The 23,243-nt window shown below is 41.4% G+C and overlaps 1 protein-coding gene across 3 annotated transcripts; it reads left to right on the top strand.

The window, feature by feature from the left end:
- Positions 1–22: 22 nt before the first annotated feature.
- On the top strand, positions 23–18,688 carry bves (blood vessel epicardial substance). 3 transcript variants are annotated; one of them, XM_068569251.1, is made up of 9 exons: positions 66–108; positions 1,618–1,707; positions 2,614–2,858; positions 3,544–3,668; positions 7,760–7,947; positions 11,139–11,247; positions 12,182–12,349; positions 12,487–12,628; positions 16,144–18,688. In XM_068569251.1, exons 3-9 carry the CDS (start codon positions 2,630–2,632, stop codon positions 16,266–16,268), a joined length of 1,086 nt encoding a protein of 361 aa, XP_068425352.1. In that variant the 5' UTR covers positions 66–108; positions 1,618–1,707; positions 2,614–2,629; the 3' UTR covers positions 16,269–18,688. The 3 variants fall into 3 exon arrangements, with proteins under 3 accessions (XP_068425350.1, XP_068425352.1, XP_068425353.1); XM_068569249.1 differs by lacking the exon at positions 1,618–1,707 and having other exon boundaries at positions 23–108; XM_068569252.1 differs by lacking the exons at positions 66–108; positions 1,618–1,707 and having other exon boundaries at positions 1,760–2,858.
- The last annotated feature ends 4,555 nt before the right edge of the window (positions 18,689–23,243 follow it).

The following is a 23,243-nucleotide window of genomic DNA, read 5'->3' as shown; positions in this document are numbered from 1 at the left end:
CAGCCGCCCCCTGCCTGAGGGTCCAGCCTGAAGTCACCAGCAGTATATCCAGTATTTCACAGACATCATTCGTCCTACTTTGCTGCACCATCCGCTGCTCCTGAATTGGTAAGTCACGAGACATTTTTCTCTTGGTACTTTGACGAGCAGTTAGAAAGTTGTACAATAAATTCCTCTGTGTTTATCCCCACATCTATTTTTACATGAGAGCCCTACCAGTGCTAGAACACATCAGCTCGGCACAGAAACAGCTCAGCAGCTGGGAGTACACTGGGAGAATATTATGTTGTTTAAAGAAAAATATTTCCTTTTTGAACAAAATGTGAATATTATTCTGTGAGCATGTGTACACAAATCTTTAAGTGAAACAGATGGAGCTAAATATTTATTAGATCTTTTCTGTGAAAGCCATTGTGGAATCATAGGAGGTATGTGTTTAAGCCACTATGTGACATTGCGATGTGAACTGTTCTATGCCAATAGTGTTTTTACAAAAGATGTAAACATATTCAAGTTGGACAATGGACCAAAAGGAGTCTATGAAATTTAAGTATTTGATTAAGTATCAAATGTTTCATTAAAATAGCAAACAAATTAAAAGCAAAGGCAGAAAAATAAAAAAATATGAACAAACCCAACTGAATGAATAGATACAAAAGAATGAAATAGAGTTCTTGTCTGAAAGATAGTGGTTGTCCAGTGGGTAAAACCTGAGATACGCTCAACAAACAAAAACCTGTAATAGTAATTGGCAGAAAAAAATCCTTCATGGAGATTTATTTAACATTCTAAACATTAACAAAGCAGCAAACAACTATTTTCTTTGAAAAGATATAGTGGAGTGATATCCACCTGAGCAGAGAATTACATTTATTTCCCTCTGTGTGTTGTTATTTGAGCTTACCCTTTTGTGTTGACATTTCCGGGCAGGCTGTGCATGCTGTTAGTGCATGTTTGTGAGAGCGCGCCACTGGCTAACTTATGTGGCTGCTCTGAACTGATTTTATAGGTGATACAGCTAATAACGCTATTCTAACCAATAGTGTTCTAGCGGAATCGTACCAGTCTTTCAAGTAAACACTGTTAACTCTGTCAACACTCTCGCGGTTGTTAGAGCTGTTAGCTGTGAGGGTCCGGCTCGCTGCTTAGAGCTATCGAGAAAACAAATCTGCAAGGGACAACAGGCAACCCAGTTGTAAGCTAATAAACAAACAAACTGGCAAGTTGTAAACTAACAAGATGCTACTTCCAGTGAAAAAGCATCTGTCAACTATAGTGCCAGACAAAAACTACTTGAGAGACTGGTGTTGGATAGTTGTCAAAATTAAATTTCTTCAAGCAGGTAACAGGCTGCATGGTGGTGTAGTGGCTAGCACTGACGCCTCACAGCAAGAGGGTCTGTGGTTCAGATCCCGGTCTGGTGGGGTTTGTATACTGGTCTGGCAGGTCCTTCTGTGTGGAGTTTGCTTGTCCTCCCCGTGGCATAGTGGGTTCTCTCCAGGTTCTCTGGCTTCCTCCCACAGTTAGGTTAATTGGACTCTAAATTGCCCGTAGATGTGAGCGTGAATGGTTGTCTGTGTACATGTCTGCGCTGTGACGGACTGGCGACTTGTCCAGGGTGTGCCTTCGCCCATTGACAGCTGGGATCGGCTCCAGTGCCCTGCGACCCTAATGAGGATAAGCGGTTCAGATAATGGATGGATGGAGGTAACAAGCTATAAATAACCTGCACATGCTTAGTTTAGTACTCATTCCTAGTGAGGAAGTAATATTTTTAAAAAAACATCTGTGAGTCTTCATTTATTTAGTGAAAGCATTGTCTGCTTTAGTTAAATGTTTAGTTACAAAAAAAATATGTTTATTATGTGTTATCATTATTATGTTATGTCCTCCATGCACATTTTAGTTGTTGGGAGTAAGGTATACTAGTTTATTGCTGCAAGACTCTGGGATAGTTGCAACATGTGAGAAAATATTCCAACCTACCCAAATCAACATTTTATTTGTATTTACAACCCAAGTTTTCTTTGACATTAGCATGCATAGGTCATAGATGAGAAAGAGTGACAGGGAGGTAACTTACGTTCTTGACACATATTCACAATCACAAACATTGCTACGCAGTGTAGTAGATCTGTTCTCTGTACATTCGACTAATTAAAAGCTGATTGTATCTGGTTTAACAACTGTCTTGAAATATAAAATGGGATGATTGAAAGCTTTGCTGTCCTTTATGTTTTTTGGTTAAGACCAAACCAGAGAAGGGAATCTTTAATATTCATCAGGTTGACACTTAAACAACTCCAAATTAATTAATACAAGAATGGTGCTGGATGTGTGAATAGGCAGCTGTTTGCTACCATGTTCACCGTAACACCTTTATGATATCCCTGAAACGTACAAAGTAAAAAAAAACTCTGAAAGAAAATGGTATGAGCTTAGGATGTTCTTTTAAGCCCAAACATATTTTCTAACCAGACAATAGTGTAATATAATAGAACAAACAAACAAAGTAAATGAGCGGAGAGAATGTGACTAGCAAGTTACCTGTACGTTCTGAGCAAATCATCATCCACTACTCACATTTTCTCTCATGTTGCCCTGGTTTTCAAGGTGACCCTACTGCAAGATGTCTTCTACCCCAGAGCTGCACCCCCTCCTCTTCACCACGCTGTCCCCCTTCTCCCTGGCCACTTCAGGAGCCCAGGATGCGGCGCTCAATGCCACCTCTTGCGAGGAGTGGGAACAGACCCACCACCTCCTCTTTCATCTGGGGAGCCTTTCCCTGCTGTTGGGACTGGTCACCCCCACCACCCTTGGCCTACACATGATCCTGTTGCGCCTCCTCTTGATGACAGGTATTGCCACCTGCTGGCATTCATTAAGTGATAATATTGTAGCAGCCTGTACAGATCTATACTCTATTCACAAGTTCCAAAATTATTGGTAAATCATTAACACAAGCTAATTGAAGATTAGTTTTGTTTAACATTTGGATAATTTTAAATAAAAAAGGGATCTTTTCAATAGAGCAAAGGCTAAAAAATGCTCTGCAATGGCAGCAAGGAGAGAAGGAGTAAAGTAAGGAGAGAATGGTGGATGGAAAAAGCCCTTCCGACATGTTTATCTTATGCTTGGAACAAGAGTGGAGACAGGAAGTGCCAGATTTATGGGACATTTTAACAGTTCAATTATTTGTATTACGGTTTGGCACAAGCTAGTCTCAGAGGGTTTTTACAGAGAAACAGCAAGAGAACAGAGTAAAAGTAAACTAACAGTAACTTTGTATTTGCATGTCAGTGCTTCACGTTGATTCATTCTTTATTTTTGTTTTTGCTTATTGATGATTTTGGTTTGTTCGGAAAAGCAAGCAGTAATAATTCAAAGCACAATAAATAAGCTCCATTAGTTACACACAATGTTGTCTTTAGTAATAATATTAAAGTAGACTGAAGAATTCAACTTTGAATGTAGACTTTGAAGTGTTAAAAAGTTGTGTCTAAGCCTATCTATATATTTCTTCTGTGTCTTTAACCTTGACAGGATGTGGTTTCTTCATTGTGTGGGCGACTCTGTACAGGTGCAACCTGGATGTGATGGTTTGGAATGTGGTATTTCTGGTGGTCAACTTCATGCACTTGTTCTTCCTCCTGTACAAGCGCAGACCGGTGAGTTCTACTGTATATCAGCATGCTCTCATATCTGCCCTATGCTTTTCCAGTCTTCCGACCACTCAAAGCTCTTTAACACTAAAAGTCATAAGTCACTAACTGGCGGACCGCGGTCCAGGTCCGGACCTAGAGGCCGTCCCATCCGGACCCGGACCGCCAGCCAAAACAGAAGGTTATGATTTAAAACCTGACAGGGCGCTTTTATTTTTTTTACCCAGCTGCGCAGCGCAGCTTTTGCAGTCTCCACGGTAGTGGTTTAGCGGATGAGGAAACGCACAGACCAATTGCATGCGAGTTAAGCCATCCCACATGATACCACTCAGCCAATCAAATCTATGCATTCTCGGCGGTAAACATTACGTCTCAACAGACAGCGGTGCGCAGACAGATGAGAAAGTTAGAGGCGGGTTACACATGAAAAGACGGTAGAAAGAAAAAGAAAGATAGCGATACATTTAGAAAACCAAGGGAGCGAAACGGACGACTTTGCCGGAGAAAGTTGAAAACATGTCGAATGAGACTGCGAAAGGGAGAGAAACGGACAACTGCGCCGGAAAAAGTTGAGAAAAAGGCGAGTGAGACAGAGAAAGGGAGAGAAACATAAGGAACAAATGTCGCTCTCCAAAAAACGAAAAGTTAACAGCAAAAATAGAGCATTTAATCCGGAATGGACAGACTCATTTCTGTTCATACTTCCCACAGGGAGCACATTGGGAGCATATGTTCAGAAACCGTGGCACTTATTAAAAGTGGCAATGTGAAATGCCATTATGAGACAAAACATAAAGATTTTAAACAAATATACCCACTCATACCCACCGTACATAAGGCAACATGTGTAGGCTAAGCTGTGGATGAGTTCACTGACATCTGTGACAATGCTCAGCTGTTAGTGTACATCAGGTTTTTCAACACAGACCAGAAATCATTCTGTAAAGACCTGTTAGGTGTCACTCCCCTTCAAACCAGTACATGAGGAGAAGATATCTACCTGGCCATCGAGGAGATGTTAACGAAGAGAGGAATAGAGCCAACACAAGTGGTTTCAATAGCCACAGATAGAGCCCCTGCTATGATAGCGAAAGAGAGGAGCTGTAGCAAGACTGAAAGAGGACAATCCAGAGCTCAAAGCTTACCATTGCATCATTCATCAATCTGTCCTCTGTGCCTCCCTGTCAGATGAGCATGCTGAAGTGATGAATACAATGATGAAAATGATCAATTTTCTCAGGGAATCCTCTTCCACCCAGCATCGCATGCTGAGGGAATTCCTCAGATAAGTTGATGCCAATGCTGATGATCTTTTTCTGCACAATAATGTGAGATGGCTCAGCAAAGGGAGAGTCTTAGCGCGCTTTTGGTCCATCAAGAGGGAAGTAGCATCTTTTTTGGCAGAGCTAAGACATCAGAAGGCAACACAGTTTTCTCTCTTTTTAGAAAATGAAAAACAGACAGATAATGTGGCTTTTTTGGTTGATATCACTGCACATCTGAATGAACTGAATTTGAGGCTACAGGGCAAGGACAATTCAATTTGTGAACTGATGACCACTGTCCGCTCCTTTCAAAAGAAACTTTAGTTGTTCAAGGAAGACCTGCAGGGAGACTGTGCACACTTCCCAGCAGTGCAGGAACAGGTTCAGGGACAGAGAGATGTGTCTTCTTTTATTGACTTCATTGATAAGCTGATCGTAAACTTCAGCAACCGTTTTGACAGCTTCAGCTTTAGACAGCAGCTTACCATGTTCATTCAGAACCCATTTATCATCACTGATGTCAGGGGGTTCTCATATGAAGTCACACAGCACTTTAAATGGGTAAATCCTGGACCTCTCCAGATGCAACTGGTTGATCTCCAAGCAGATGTGTGCCTAAAAAAGCAGTTTCTAAGAACTGACCCTTCCACTTTCTGGCTCCAAACGGTCCCTGAGACAGCTTTTCCAGGTCTGAGGAAAGTTGCCATGTACATCTTGACCATGTTTGGCTCCACCTACAACTGCGAGGCAGCTTTCTCCACAATGAATATCATCAAAAATAAATATTGTTCGAGGCTCACCAATGAGCACCTCCACATGTGCATGAGGCTGGCCCTGACTCCATTGAAGCCCAGGTTTAAAGTCCTCGCAGGACAGGCTAAAGCTCAATTCTCCCACTGAGCAACAAAGTGGGGGAGTGGGATGCAAGAGTAATGCTCTAAAACTGTTAAATTGTTAAAATGTGTTGAGATTTATTATCTGTAAAATTGTTTGAGACTGAAACAGAAACGGGGACATTTAAGCTTTTCCTCCCTTTATTTAATTTTTCTGAAGTTAAGCACTTTATTTGATTATTATTATTTATTATTACATGCACCAGTTTCATTTTGTATTTATTTTATTTTAAAATGCAGCCCTACTTTTTAGTTCATGAGAGAACATTATACATATCTGCAGTTACACATAAGTCCAGTTATATGTTACGTGATCATAAATATTGTTAAAAAGGGTTTTAATCGTACTGAATTCATTTGATTTGAAAGGTATTGATTACATGCAGACGTTGATACAACTGCCAGGCTACTTAAATATATGTCACACTAAATAGTTAGACATTATGATCTTCTGGACCTTTGCTTCAAGAAAATGTCTCTAACTGGACCTCTTAACATTTTTAACGTCTTAGAAGTGCTCTTAAGAGCGCTGTGAAAGAACGACATGTTTCCCAGAGTCGTTCTTAGCTTAAGACACTCTTTCACTAAGAAGGACATGTACAATCAGCCTGACCCACTTTTAACAGCCTTCTTAGCGACCAATGCTCACTGCAGCCTCGTCAGGGAAAGTTATAGCAGAACAATGATGCAAGAAAAATAATAGCATAAAAAGAAAAATAACAAAATAAAACTAAAGAATTGCCCATGTGTTCCAGTAGCTACATAAATAAAATTAATTATCATTACTATCACTCATTACGTTTTCCACACACATTCGGCATCTGCATATAAGTTTACATCAGCTATAAAAACATCAACAACCCTGTGGAATTTCACACATATCAGGGAAACTGACAGGTGTAATTGAACTCGGCTGGAACCTCATCAAGCTCCACGTCTAAAGGCGTTGCTAAAGTCCACGCGTGAGAGACACCACGGCTTTAATATAGCATAATCTCGCTGCTAACCAACAGTGTCGCCGTGCGCGAAGCCAGATAGTTCACATAAATGCATATGAGCGTCAGCACTTCTCCCCACTTAATGTGCTGTCGGACAGGGCTGTCCAGTCCAAGTACCGGCTTCCCCGTGTGGAGATACAATGCCTCGTCACGCTTGTGTCACCACACATCCAGAGGCCAACCCGCTGCAATGTTGCTCTCAGCCCGGAGATGCAGCTCCTGGCCGTGCTGCGTTTTTAGATATTCTTGATGTGAATTGTTAATTTTCTTGATGTGTATTGTTCATTTTCTATTATTTCAGACCACACACATGCACACAACCCCTACAGATTGGAATTGAACTGCATTAATATGAATCCCACTGCTTTTCTTGGCAGGATCCAAACTAGCATAGCATTCAAAACCTAGGATTAGTCATGTGTCCATGCTTGTGCAAGGTACCGGCAACCCGGTGTGTGTGTGTGAATGTTACTTAGTCTTGATGGGCAGGTGGATCTTTAGCCCCTCCCATCATTAGATGAATGGGTGTGAATGGGTAAATAATGACAAGTAGTGTGAAAGCGCTTTGAATGGTCGAAAGACTAGAAAAACACTGTACAAGTACAGGTCCATTCACCATTTACCAATGTGTTCAGGTCCTATGCGCTGACCAATGGGCTATCCTTACCTTTTACCACACTCATGGTCACTGCCTACCTCACCAAGCTTTGCAAGGCAGGTGTTTCCAAGAAAAGCAGTGGGATTCATAATTAGATAACTTTGTTCCATAATGATGTCTAGTATGAAGCCCTTTCCCTGACTTTTTGACTGGAGCCATATGAAATCATCACCAACCCAAACAAGGAACCCCAGAGGTCTCCCTCTTCAACAACTACTGATGTTTGCTTTCTATGTTTAGTTTTCATTAAAAGATGACTGAGGCTGTGACTGTGCTCTGCCAGATTAAGATTGACAGGGAGTTGCGGTCAGTCTACAAGCGGATGTTTGAGCCCCTCCATGTGCAGGAAACTCTGTTTCAGAGGCTCACAGGGCAGTTCTGCACCATCCAGACAATTAAGAAGGGCCAGGTCTACGCTGCCGAGGACAAAACTTCTGTGGACGAACGCCTCAGCATTCTTCTCAAAGGAAAGTATGTTCTGTTTGTTTGATTATGGGTAGATGTGACATGTTCTAATGACTTATCAATCTGTGATGGAACCATACGGTGGCCATCTTACCTTGGTCCATGTTTTTACTGTATTTAGAACCTATGTTGAAATATACTTATGTTGTCTTCATAATGCTTGTATTTAACTGTTCAAGGGGACAAATTCCTCATAATTGTGCATTTCATGTTTTTTTTAATTTGTCTGAATTCTCCATGTGAAAATTATCTTTAGAACTTCATTGAGCTATATCTTTGATGATTAAGTAAAAACACCTCCAAGGCTTGATTTGGCTCAAATAGTGTCGACTGAAATAGAGAAATTCAGAAAGGGTTTGAATTCAACAATTTGACAACCAAAAAGGCAAACTGTTCATCTGCCAAATAAAGAGAAAGGAAAAGAGAAGAGAAAGGCTTTTTGTTTTCCTTGAAGCAAGTTTGAAAAATCACCATAGCGACACAACGAAATCCTATAACCTACTCCAAGACAGGTTTATTGGATAAGTGGATAAGATGGCCACTCCCATCAGTCAAAAAGGCAGCTCCCTTCCTCATTGTAAAGGAGCAATATTAGTTAGATTAGTTATATAGGAAGAGAGTTCTTCGAGATTGCCAAGATCCGTTCTCACATCACAATGACTTCCTGTACGAACGCTATCGATTCTGCCGACAAGAATTGATTCCTTCTCAGCAGAACATTAAACACCACACAGCCTAGCCAAGCACTGATACAGTTACGTCACAGACTGTATGCATAGACTATCAGCCGCTGCATGTCGTGCTGTTCGTAACATTTTTTTAGCGCTGAGCAAGCTTATGGATGTGTTGAAAGCACTCATAATAATATAACAGTGTTATTAGTACACCATATCATTATAGTAGAACATGATTAAGGTGGACTCTCCATAGAATAGGGAGAATAAAAGACAATTTATTTTCAATGCTCGATTGAATTTCTGATTATGAATAATACATACATACTGATCCGCTCATACAAATATTGAAACTCCTAGTTATATGGTAATCTACAGATACATGTATGTACACATATATAGTACATGACACATACGTGCATACAGTACATATATCCTCATATGTATACTGTATATTAATTTGTATACTACTGCCAGCAGGTACAGTTAAATAAATATAAATTTGATTGATTGGGGCGATGACGCACCTAAAATTAGCCAATACATTCTCCCAACATTGACACATTTAACTTGTCTGATATTTTTGCCATGCTTATGTCTAAACCTAGCAGCGGGTGTTATGCTGCGTTCACATCAAAAGCGTTGCAAAAATGTTGCGATTATTAACTGTGAACGCAGCTTCAGACTTTGCCATGATTAAGGTCTGAATTTCTCATATGTGTTCATAATCATCTCCTGCAGGTCAGAGAAAAAAGTGTCTTGTCCTTTGAGTTTATTATTTCTAGGGGTTAGTTCAACCCTAAAAATATCAATTATCTTTTAATGGTATCCCATTACCCTTGATCTCACTTGAAAGCGTGACTGACATTAAAGATATTTCCTCTATTTAATGTTTCGGACGTTTTAAAACATTTTTATGGTTAAATTGTATTAACTTTGACAGTATATTTGGAACTTCTTTATTACGTTTTGAAAGTAAATTTGTAGCTATTCTAAAAGACTTTTCTTGGTTTACCTTGCCTATATATGATTTGTGTTCAATTTTTAATCGTTCATCAATCTTGACAGGTAATTTGGAACTTAACGTGAAAGTTTGAGGGTTCATTTAGAACCTTTTAAAGGATTGTGTGAATTAGCTTTTTGAGTCATTCTGAGAGTAGTTGATAGCCCCTGTCAGTGATCCACTGTCCCGCAGCAGGGATTTAGACCCACAAATAGTACATTGTAAACGTCATATACAAGTGCGGCAGTGCTACGGAAAGCTCCGGTTCTTGTGCGTCCAACCAGCCTAACCACGTCAAGCTGCGACACCCACAGCAGCCAACAGCTCAACATTTGTCCAGACAAAACCAGCAAATAAACGATATGCAAATGCAGGCAACTCACCCATGAAGCCTCATTTATGATACGTATATCCATAACAGTCCAACAAAAACGGTCTTCTTACGTTGTAAAAAAGGCTCAATAAAAAATTTAATTAAATTAAAAATACTCCAAAACACGTGATTTCACCATGAATATCCACGGACTGGTGTTGGACCGGTGTTGCATCATGTCTTATCAGCTGGAGATATGAAACAATATCACCATGTTTCTGGCTGTAACTCACGTGTCCTTTGGTACTTGAGCCAATAGGAGCTTTATGTCCTGACTGACAAGCTACTTTAGCTAACGAGAGTGAGCGATGAAGAACAGGGTCTGCCTCTTGTTCCATATATGGGACAAGCCTGTCATGTGTTACAGCTCTGATGACAGGCGTTTCGTATAGCCAATGAGCTGACTTAAATTTTGAATACGATTGAGTGGGGGTGGGGGTATGCAAAACAGGCTTGATAGCAAAATGAAGCTGGACAGCCACAGTTTCACATTGAATAAGCATGAAAATGCATTTATATTTAATTTTCTCTGTCAGCAATACTTATAGTAAATATAAATAGTACCTTCATAAGTTTGCAAGACTTTAAGCATTTTTAATAGATATATATTACATATATAATGAATATTTGTATTCTCAAAATGGAAAAACGCCTAGATATTTCATGAGAAAAACGTGTAAAATATAAATTGTCTGCATTTTCTGGATCTTCTTTTGGATTAGACTGGATAAGGCTTCAGGCTATGGTCCCATTGTGTTGTTTAGTTCATAAGTCCCATTTATAGTCATCTGCAGGCATATATTTGCCAATAAATGTTTAGGCGGAAATTAAAATCTTATTTATTATTTTCAAACTTATATAACTCAGTGTCAGCAGCATTAAAAATGATTGAAGCTTTTCCCCCTCAATAGTCTCAGAGTTTTTTCTTTCAAAAGATACCAAGACCATGAATTTACTCCAAATGGTTCAAGTACAGCTTGCAATTTACTTTGGGTTATATTAGGCGTTTTCTTTCTGCAAATGTTAATCGAACACTAACAGGTTTAACCAGTCAACACAAGGAAATAGCGGCTTAAAATCACTTAAAAGAATAACGTTTGTTTGAAAGATGAATTAGAGTTTTGACTGTGACGTTTCTTTGTGACAGGATGAAGGTATCATATCGAAGTCATTTTCTTCACAACATCTATACCAATTCATTCATTGACTCTCCAGAGTTCAGGTCCACTGAGATGCACAGAGGAGAGAAGTTTCAGGTAATTAGAAAGTCAGATGGATAAAAGAAATAGACACATTATTTGGGCCTTCATTGCTTAATTCCCTCAAATGAGGACTTACCAGTTTTACTGACAATCGTTATCTGACAATATTCAGTAAAATATATTATTAGGACATTGGCTTATAAATTGGCAGGTGGTGGGCTAGTTGGCAATAACATAACCGCTAATGGCCAAACAAAGGTTCCGTTCTGTAACATCATGATGCAGTCAGGCTCTGTATTGGGTGAAGGTAAATTAGAACGTCTTCACATGAATCTCGTAACATTTTGTCAATATGGATCATAAGTGATCAACAATTAGTTAGCAATAACATAACCGCTAATGGTCAAACAAAGGTTCCATTATGTTATATCATGATGCAGTCGGGCTCTGTATTGGGTGAAGGTAAATTAGAATGTGTTCACATGTAATCTTGTAACATTTTTAGTTTTGGTGAAAAAAATTAACCGTTTATGTTGTTGTTTTCACAACAGCATAAACAGATATTAGAGATAAATTGTGACCTGGTTACAATATTACAATATATTCTTAAATCTACTACTGACAAGATTTCTATAATCCATAAAAATTAAATCATTTGAATTGAGTTTTAATGAAGGAAAAAAAAAACACTATACATGACAAAAAAACAACAACATTTAATGTAAAAAAAATAGTTTTGGGGCTGTAACAATGGGCTCTGTATTTGCCAATATGGATCATAAGTGATTAACAATTATTATTAGCGGGAAAAAAACCTTATATACCTATATATTTAAAAAGTTATATTTGCTCCTTTTTTTCTTATGTGCTGATCTGATCTGTGATCCGATTTTTATCCATGATACGACCCGAACCGTAAGTTTTAAGTATCCATTGCACCAATAGTCAGAGCTTAAATCTGCTGAAAGACAAAATATCTGTTTGACAGGTGACCATCATGGCAGAAGAAAACTGTAAATTCCTGTGTTGGTCCCGAGAGAGGCTCACCTACTTCCTGGAGTCAGATACTTTCCTAAATGAGGTGTTCAGGTACCTCATTGGCAAAGACATCACCAACAAATTGTACTCTCTGAATGACCCCACACTCAGTGACAAGGTGGGTCCAGGTCTCATATCAAATTTATAATAAAAATCTTTTAGTGGCACAAACTGGAGTAATGCATATCACCATAATGGATGAGAATTACAAAAATGCTGATTGTACAGATGGTGTTGGTCATGGATGTGTTTCAGGCTGTAAAGAAGATGGACCGTCAACCCAGCCTATGCTCTCAGCTGTCTATGACGCAGATGAGGAACAGTATGGCGAGCAGTAGCGATACTGATGATGTCCTTAACCAGATCCTACGAGGAGGTTCTGCTGGATCATCACTCCGTAAGTCACATTATCACCTCATGTTTTCATAGCATAGCCATTTGTTTTCAGGCTATTGTACCATGAGTGCTTGACAGCAGACATTGGCTAATTTCCCAATATCGAAACCTTCAATTTGAAATGATCAGTTGCATGATAGTAATACAAATAGATCTACATTTAAATATATTACAGTTATGTGTAGAATTTCTACATTCTAGACTAGAGGCAGGATCAACAGGGTTTTTCCCCCTGCTGTTTCTACCAAGCCTGTTCCCTTTGCTGCAGTTTTGCTGTGGCACTGGAAAAGCTTTCCAAGGTGGCGTGGGAAGCAGTGGAGGTGCATGGGGAGGATGCAGCAGCGTTTTTCTATCTATCGTCGGTGACAGTAAGGGGTGCTGAGGTTGTGAAGCAGGTTGGCTTCAGAGAACATGCCTTCTTCAGAGGCAGACTTTATGTTGCAGACCATCTCGAGAAAAATAGGTCTGAACAGTGCATTCAGACTGATGGGAACATCCACGAGGAGCCATCTGTTTGCGTCAGGAAAGTTAACCAGCTGCAGCCAGAGGTTCTTATAGAGCGTATTCACCCACATGACCACAACAAGCTTTGGCGGCCATGTTGGGGTCCATGCACGGCATTGTTTTGCCGTGTTTTATGCTGCTCTTCTTAAGAAATGACCATTATATCCTGAAGGAGACACAATTTCAGTTCAATATGATGTGCCTTGTGTTTATTGTACTGTGCCTTATTGTTGGATGTGGGACTAATAATTCAGAATATGGGTTTAACAGCTCAACAAGAAAGGCTTGTACTTCAACTTGTCCAGCTTCTCAAATAATGCATCTAACTTACTTCGGTTTCACTCGCGTATGAGTGTTAGGACTGTTTTCATGCGTTTCTGTTCATATATCGGGTTGTGGACACGTTTCCATTGGCACACTCTCGTCAATAATCTCCTTTTGCTTTTTTGCCGAGCGAAAATCAATGTCTTACACGGCGTAAAAGGAACTGTGAATGGAAACTTGGGAGGAAGCCATGAACATGGCAACTCCGTCAGGCGATGTCTGCCTTTACTCTGTGATTCATTTCAAGGTAAAATAAAACACTGGCTACATGGGAACAGCACTCAGCAAGGCCAGCCAAACAGTCACTGCTGGTCCCCCTGAATGAGCGCTTGAAGCGGCTTCATCAAAACACTCGTCCTGGAGCCGGCGACAGCTGTGTGTGACTACGGATCATAGTATGAACCCAGACACGGGGCACTTGATGTTCCGACATTTGTGGTATTTCCACAACAAGTATAACGCAGAAATAGTTGTTAATGTCCCATAGTCGATAGCGGAAATGAAAACTGTTTTACAGGAACGTGACTGGGCTATGTGATGGTAACTAGGAGTAACGGGACTCAAGCCGCGCCGCCTTTCCGCCGCAACGAGTTGCAAAAAAGCGAAAAGCGAGTGAACCACATAAAGTGTCGAGCGAGTAAAATCAGGCGAAAAAGCATTGCGCTTTTGGTGTGAATACGGCACAGGCCAGCAGACTGTTGTACGCCTTGAAACTTTCCTGTGTGTAAAAACTTGTCTTCACTATGCAAAATCCATTGCAAAATCCATTGCTTCCACTAGCAGCAGGCTAACTAAGTGGACCCCAAGATGGCGCAATTGAGATGCTGACGTCACATGAATACACTCTATGAATGAGCATCTGCCATCCTGCAGACTCAGGGGGTCATGATGGCGTTGAAAGGCTAAAGTCTCTTCAGGCAATGCTCTAGCAGGGAAATGTTATTGGCAGCACCGGAGGCCTGGAAAGTGCACTACAATCCAATTGGCATGTAGAGACAACTTTAGTTTACTGTTTTAATTTTTTTTTAAATTTCATTTGCCTATTATTTTCTGTTTCTGGATAAACTACTATCAATTAACCATTGTCATAAGGCAAAAGTGTAAAGAGAATATATGACGAAGGTGAAAAACGTAATCTTGATTTTTGGAAATTCTTCATATCTCTTGTGAAAACATAACTTTACTCAGGAGATCGAAAATGTGTTAACGCAGCAATCTTTTAACGACGACAATTGCGTTAACTGCAAATTTTTTTATCTGCATTGGGAAGGGTTTATCACTGCACCACACAGGTGCTGCACTTCAAATCTCGATCAGACAGCGTAGTTCAGACCTGGGCATCTTCTGGCCCGCGGGCTCTCTCAGTCAGGCCTGTGTGAGATTAATCAAATAAGAAAAATAAATAAATAAGATGTACGCCATAAACAATACAATGGCATTGCTTTTACTTTGAAGGCACTTTATGTATGTGCTTACAGTTTCTGTGCTCAGCGAGCAGCGGGTGCTGCCGCAAGCCCCTCAGCCGTCAAAGCTCTCACAGGCGCCTCGTGCTGTAGTCTGCGCATCCCGATTGAAAATTAATCGCCCATGCGCAAAGCCACTGCTGATCCTGATGTTAGTTCTCTTTGAATCTACCTACACATGTAAACAAACATTTTCAGTGATGAAGTTCAACAAATCCATGTCCTCTCTCCTGTCAGCTCAACCCTGTCTCCTACAAATTACGTTCCCCCAGAACTAATACGCATCTTCAATTACGTTACGGGGGCTGTTACCGTCCCGGACCCCGGTGTGACGCGGGCCATTATCAGCACCTTCGGCCGAGCGGTCTTCAGACCAGCCCCAGGCCGTTACAGGCACATCATCAACCTCACACCGGCGGCCAAGGGGTCTTCAGACCGGCCCCGTTACCGGATTCACACCACCCCTTTTCTTTTCCTCCGCAGAGTTTAGAAATTCAAATATGCTTAAATCCAGCGGGAAAGCAAGAAAACAATAACACAAGCACGCGATTATAAACGTATTTGTAATAAACAATTAAACTAAAATATGTGTATAAGCAACGTATACGCATATAATCAACGTATTTGTAATAAGTCATCACAGACGTATTTCTAATACGTCAAACACGACGTAATCAGGGAAAAAATATGTTTCTAGTCAACGTAATTGAATATGAGTACTAGTTCTGGGGGAATGTAATTTGTAGGACACAGGGTTGGTCAGCTTCACATCTCCACCTCATTCAACCAGACTTCAGTGCACTTGTTCAAGCCCAACACAGAGTGGACTTTTTTCACTAAGATGAACTGAACTGAAAAACATCAAAAGCACTTATTGCTTTTGTATAAAGTTAATCAATTGCTAGTCTTTAATATTTTTAAAATTTGCGGAAACATGATTCAACAAATCACGGTTAAGAATGTCGTGTGGCGAGTACTTTTTTAAAACCCTGTCATATGACACACCGATGCTCCTTTCTCTCGTCTGAATCAAGTAAGATTTCACAGGAGGAATGCTGCAGAAGCAGGAAGTCTGCTCTTTCCGCTAGACATCAAACCATTTTTCTGCGATGTAATATCGCAAAGATATGAATATTTAAAAAACGTAAGCACTGTCAAAACACAGCCCTGCATCGGCCGTGTCAGAAGAGTTAACTGTAAACACTAACCCTGATTTTTCTTTTAGAAAAATCTCCGGGCACCAAGACCTCCTCAAAGATGAAGCCCATAGAAGAAGGCATGGAAGATGATGTTTTTGAATCTGCTTCCAAATCTTGCCGTCTGCCCAGCACTTCCACTGAGGAAGTGTAACCAGCACGAGAAGAACACACAAGATCAAATGAATGCAATTCTTCTCTAGCAACAACGACTAGAATCTGATAGATACACCCGCAAGGCTGACACTACCACGTTTTATTTTGTCATGTCAGTTGAAAAATGTCAAAGACATGTTTCTGGTCATTTAGAAATGTTGTATACATTGTATAGTTTGCCAACCAAAGAGCACTAAAAGGTTTATTTTCAGACTGCTAAATGTTGTTTTTGAAGCCACTAGAAATAACTTCAGGGATGGAAAAAAAAAAGAAAAAGTAGTCAGTCAAAGAAAGCCAACTATGAGAAGGTGCTTCTCATAGTTGGCTATGAGAAGCACCTTCTCATAGTTGTACTAACATACATAGAAACAACTGTCTAACTCTCTAACTCTCTCTCCCTCTTTCCTATTGAATTGGAAAGAAGATAAACATCGGACAAAAAATAGATTATTTATCTGTGGCAATGACTTTGGCAAAACATTATATCCTGTTGGAAAGCTTGTTAATTTCACTTTTATGCAGCACAGCTGAGTATGAAGGTTGTGGCCATGAAAAATTTGGTCAAATCTTCTCTGCCAATGCCAAACAGCTTATTCTGCAGTTCCTATTGACTCTTGTTTGGTGGACTGGATGATTAAAGTCTATCAATAACAAGGAAGAAACAAAGAATATTGGCAATTTTACAATGTATTAATTTGACAACCAGTCAGGAGCCTTCGTAGAGTGTGTAAGAACCATACACAGCCACAACAGCCTGGCAGCTCCTCATGCTGGTCAGCACCCTGGTCACACACTGCTGTAGGAGGGCATTCCACTCTTCAAGCAGGATTTGTCGCAAGTCAGCCAAACATGGTTTTGTTGGCCACTCACAGATGCAAGCATTCCCTGTTTTAGCCATTGGATCACAAGTGTAACAACTTTCAAAACAGAATATTTGTGAGGATGTTCAATTCTTTTAGAGAAAATGTTTTATTCAGCAATGTATTCTTTTTTAAATGTTGAAACAGAAATATCTTGTCTTAATACAGTAAACTGTATTTTAAAGCTTTAGATTAAATTAGTATTGGAACCCCATTGTTGCAACCCATAAAATGTATGAGGCAGCCGGTTATCAGTTGTTTGACAATTCAGTTCCAAATCAAAGGCTATTCTCTGAAGGCAGCATAGAAGTGTGTACTTGCATTTGTAGGAATGGAGTACCTCCCTGAGACCATAATGTGACATCCATGACAATAAAGTCAGTGAAGTTGTGATCGTTAAACATTGACCCACTGAATAAACCAATTTAATACATCATAAGGCTGCAACTAATGAATTGACTGTAACTTCACCTTATAGGTTTGTTTTGTGTACCTACTTTTTTTGCACCATTTGTTTTAAAATGTACTCACGAAACAAAAATAAATAGCCTTGCCTATGGGTGTTCTTACTACATCTTACATTCTTTCGTTGGGAACTGCGTGTTTAACCTCACGTTGCAATGCATTGTGGGTAATTCCCTTTGGCAAACTTACGAAAAGGGTTCATAAAGGGCTCAAAATGTTTGCCACAGAGCCCTCAGGCACTCGACAATTTGACAATGCGACACCCCTGAACCCTCAAAGACTTTGCGGGAGCATGCTATCTGTGATCATCTGGTACTCCGGTAACCCTTGCAGGTTACAACTGATGACCACCATGCAGTCTCCAGACAAATTCAGCTATGCCTTTCATGCTTGCCTCGAGTCCACTCAACTCCTCATACAAGCCTTCTACCCGTCTTGTTATTGTGAAACTTGCAGAATATACTGTACCTTAATAGCTGTTGTGGTCTTGTGGCATCTCTACGTTACCAATAAGTACAGTTGTCTATACTTAATGCCAATTTGTATATATGTACATCATGACACCGAGTTTAACAACCTAGTTTTCAGCTCAGCTGATTAAGTACTAATCACCCAGCAATTATTGAGGCGAGAATGATTGTGCTTGAATTCTTAAGGGGGTTCACACCAAACGCAGTGCAAATTGACACGCAACCAAATTCCATGCATTCTAACTAACTGATAGATCAGTCAGGACAGTGGTTTCCCTGACACCCTGAACCTATTCTTCGCCCGCTTTGATAGACAGCACAGTCGAGCAATAGCTAATAACACCGAGCCCAAGCAGGGTTTCCGAGGGTCCTTAAGAAGTCATAAAAAAAGTCATAAATCTGATAATCCGAATTTTAGGACTTAAAATGTCATAAAAAGTCTTAATTACTAATTATTTTTGACTGGTTACAAAAATGTATTGGATTATATGTGACTTTTATAAAGTTTTAAACTTTAAGCCACAACAAAACGAAACCCATATGGAAACAATAAAAATGCTGCAAACTTCAGCCCGGTCAGGATTTATTGGAGCACGCCATGGTAGTGTGTTGAACAAAACAGTTGCGAGTGGAGCGGAGCGGAGCGCACAGCACAGCGCAGCAGACATAAGGTCCAGGAGGTGCAGCCCGTTGTATCCTCTCGTATGTCACTGCATAGTCGCGTTGCACGTACAATAACTTTGTCTGTGTCTGTCTGTGAGTGTGTGCGTCTGTGAGTGTGTGCATCTTTGAGTGGGTGCGTCTGTGAGTGTGCATGTCTGTGAGTGTAGAAAACAAGGTCTGACATTCAAACAAATACTGTTAATTTTTCTGATTTATATTTCTTTATTTTTTATACATTCTTTATTGTTAAGATTTGTTGCACTGTGAATTTGCACTGTCAGTTCTGTTTTTGTACTAAAAAGTTGCAAATTAATGCATTAAAATTAGATATTTTTTATTTAATTAATTAATGAATTGGAAAAATAATCAACCGATTAATCGATTATTAAAATAATCGTTAGATGCAGCCCTACATTAAATGTGGGATAACGTGGTGCATTAAAATTATTTACGTTAAAGTTGCTTCCAGTTTGGGTAAGTGCAAGTTCAATGAGATCTGGCTCGAGAACAGTGCATTTAGTGCTTGGTTGAAGCCTGTTGAAAATAACTCATTTTAAGCCCGCTGCACTTTGTGCAAGAAAACGCTCAAATTAGCTTCTTTGGTGACAAAGGCATTAGAGTCGCATGGCAGGTCAGAAAAGCATAACGCCATTCTAAAAAGCCAGCAGCAAACACCTGCAATCACACAGTTTTGCTCTGGCGGCAGTGCGACCCAGTCCCTATCCACTTTGACCCTACATCTCCGGTAAGCGACCTCGAGGGATGGGGGGCTCCGGCGTTGAAGCGGCATTGCTTCGGACGGCCGACAGAAGCGAAAACAGTGTCGCCTTCCTGTCTGCCTGACAGAACGGGATCTTTTGCTGGGTGAGGGCGGTTTTGAGCTGATCTACCGTCCAGTTGCTGACCGTGTGGGGCCTGGCGAAGCGATCTCAGTCGCTTTGGCCGCTCCAGTCACTCCGGCGGCTGGATCCTGACCCGACGGGAGAGTCAGGATCCAGAGTCTCAGAGAGGATCCCGCTCCAAGGCTGGCGGCTGGTGCTGGACTGTCGGGGATGTTCGCTGGTCTCTGGTGGGAGTTCCGGGGGACATGGATTGTAGATCGCAGCCGGGGATGCTAGCGGTGGACGATCGTCGGTGAAGGAGGGGTTTTCGGGGATTTCCGGGGTTCGGAGCGGGACGACCGGTATAGAAGAGCTCGTTGTCCGAAGGGGTCAGCGTTAGATCCAGTTCCATCGTGATCAGATGTGGAGACTGAGTCAAGGAGGGAGTGAATGGGTTAATTGCGTTTAGGTAGCCGGGTGCGCGGGAAAACAAGCTGCGTGTGGGGTGTGGTCCACGTTCCCAAACTACGTTTCATGGAAAACTCATTAAAATTATATTTTAACAAAACCCTCTTGTCACTTTAAAGTCATTGATGCCTGGATTTAATTGTTTATATAATTATGTAATGTATTGCGTATTATTTATTGTCTTGTTTTACCTTGTTACCTTGTTGCTGCTCAACTGAGTGAGTTGCCAACTTAATTTCGTTGTATCTTTATTCAACGAAAAAAAAAACTCTTATTTTTTTTTGTTTTGGAAACAATTAAACTTTTATCCAAGATAAATGAACACTTATTTTAAAATGTGCAGCTGTAAATAGTATTCTAATACATTGAGACTTTAGTTCATGCTCCTGATCCCATCCTGATTTTCCTTTTTCCATTTTAGCACAGCTTTCTACTCCACGTGTTTCTACATAACTGTGTACTTTGGCAGTGCCTTCCCGTTGAACAAACAGGGCTCCATGTTAATGGGAGGCATTAGTCCCCCTGAATCAACACGAGATAAATATATATTTCCCTGCTGCCCCTGGCAACAAATATGACATTTCTAAGCCTGAACCACTAATAGCCCCTATTAAGGAAGGAAGTGGAGCACATTGATTCGTGAGACAGACACATGCCTGAACTAATCAAGTCACAGACAGTCATGTACATGATCAATAACATATTGCTCCTTAAGATGGATGGTCATGGTCCTACCTGTCTGAAGACTTGTACACACACATGTAAACTATGAATAAGTGTTTAGAGTAAGGAAAATCCAAATAGATACTACCTCTTTCAACAAGGGTTACAGGGAGGCTAACCTGAATAACATTAGTGGTAACAGATAATAGGTGGATGAATACTGTACATTTCACTTTTTGTCAACGGAAGTGATAGCCAAAAACCTCTTCATCTGAATCACAGCACACATACCACTCTGCCCTGTCACCTGCTTGCCCATTTCCTACTGTCCCATGGTACTTTGACCTCTTGTGCTTGGTAGATAATATTGGCATGTTTATCATGTTCATCATGTCTTTTCATGCATAAACTCATTTACCACACCTTCTCTGTGTCTGCCTATATTTTCATTTTAAGAAGCATTTTAAGAAGTGTTGAGAAGGTCTTAAAGAGTATATTGCTTTATTCTGGGATTTCGCCCGCATGTCTCTGATGCAGGTTTTAAAATTATTTCAAAACCTGTTGCATAAACTACATAATTCTTTGTGGTCAAACAAGGCTGTTGTCACAGACGTAATTGTCACACCGTGGTGAGTGTGGTCTTGTCTTGGGTTATTGTCTTGTCATTTTTTGTTTTATTTTGAAGACCTAACTCTCCTCCTGTCTCAGGTCACTTGCCCTTTCTCTTGTGTCACTTGTCCGTCATCCCTGATTCCTGATTGTGTCCACCTGTTTCCCATTACCCTCATGTGCTTATAGTCTGCGTCTCTCCTTTGTCCTGTGCCAAAGTGTTCGTCCTTGTCCGCACACCTAAGCCTTTATCCATAGTCAAGTTTGCCAAAAGCCTTTTTGCTACGCTATGTAAGTTGTTTTCTGGTTTCTTCTTTGAGAGTGATTTTCTTTGTACTTTACAGTCTAGTTGTTTTTGCCTTGAAAGAGAGATTTACTTTGTACTTTATAGTCTAGTTGTTTTTGCATCGTAAGGAGTGATTTTCTGTTATACTTTTCAGTCTTGTCCCTTTTTGCCTCAAGTGTTTTTGTTTGACACAATAAAGAGGGATCACGGACATTTTCTCTGCATCTGAGTCCTAATTCCAGTCCAGGCCTGACAGTACACTTTGGCTAGTATGGACTCAGCAGAGGGTAGCCAGTGGACGGCCACGTTACACGCTCAGGAAGCCCGTCAGGAGGAGTTTCAGTCGGCGATGGTGGATCAGTTAGGTCAGCTTGCGGCCCAGGTGAGGGATCTGGCAGACCACCTGCGGCAGACAGTCCAGCCACCCACGGCGCCGGAGTCTCCAGCAGCTGCAGCGGCTCCGACCCAGGGCGCTCCCATGACCGGGATGGGAATCAAGTTGGCTCCCCCGGAGCGTTTCTCTGGGGAACCAGGACAATGCAGGGCTTTTCTTATTGACTGTTCGATACACTTTGAACAGCTCCTGTATGCGTTTATCACAGACAGGTCCAAAGTAGCATTTATGATTTCCCACCTGACAGGGAGAGCCAGAGCTTGGGCTACCGCTGAATGGGCACATGACTCTCCGCTTTGCTTTTCCTCCACAGACTTTAAAACTACCCTCTATGGAGAATTTTGATCCAGTGTCTACAGACAGGGAAAAGGCCAGGGAGCTGAGCAGACTGACACAGGGTAGGAGCTCGGTGAGCGACTACGCCATCCACTTTCGCACCGTGGTGGTGGAGAGTGGGTGGGACAACACAGCCCTGTACGACATGTTCCTGAAGGCTGGCAGCTCACATCCAGGAGCTGCTTCTGCCAGTGGATCTGCTTGCAGACCTGGATTCACTCATCTCGCTTGCCATCCGGACAGACAACCGGGTTCGGGAGCTCCGGCAACGGAGCAGCGGTTCGACGACGGAAAGGTATCCAGTCTACCCTGTCCCAGGCGGGCATGTTCCCCGTTATTCGCTGCCCGAGCACTGTCTTCCCTCCTCCACCGCTAGAGTAGAGGAGCCCATGAAGCTTGGCAGGACGCGGTTGACATCTGAGGACCAACTCAGAGTCCACTCGCAGGAGGGGAGTTGCTTTTACTGCGGCAAGACTAATCACCTCGTCGCCGCCTGTCCGGCCAAAAGACCTCGGGAGGTGAGTAAAGCCACAGACCTCGCTCAGCGCAGCCTGACGCCAGTTAAGGTAACACACCATGCCACCACTATTGACATTAAGGCACTTATAGATTCCGGTGCCGATGTGAGCCTAATTGACTGGGGTTTGGCGGAGACATTGGGGTTAAAATCGGAACCCCTGGTCAGCCCCATCAAGGCCGGGGCCCTCAACGGCAAAGAACTATTCATGATCACTCACACTACAAGCCACTGGAACTGCAGATCCAGGAGCATAGGGAATTTCTGAACCTATATTTATATGAATCAGACTCTAGTCCTGGGGGATTCTTGGCTATGTCAACACAACCCCCACGTAAACTGGAAAACAGGGTCAATCATGGGATGGGGGGGGGGGGGGGGAATTGTGTGGACCACTGCAAACCTGTTTCGGTCCAGGGGA

This window comes from Clinocottus analis, unplaced genomic scaffold (assembly GCF_023055335.1).
Source record: "Clinocottus analis isolate CAN_PGR_092001 unplaced genomic scaffold, fCliAna1.0.p SCAF_9, whole genome shotgun sequence".
Classification (NCBI taxonomy): domain Eukaryota; kingdom Metazoa; phylum Chordata; class Actinopteri; order Perciformes; family Cottidae; genus Clinocottus; species Clinocottus analis.
This window is presented reverse-complemented; position numbering and strand designations above follow the sequence as displayed.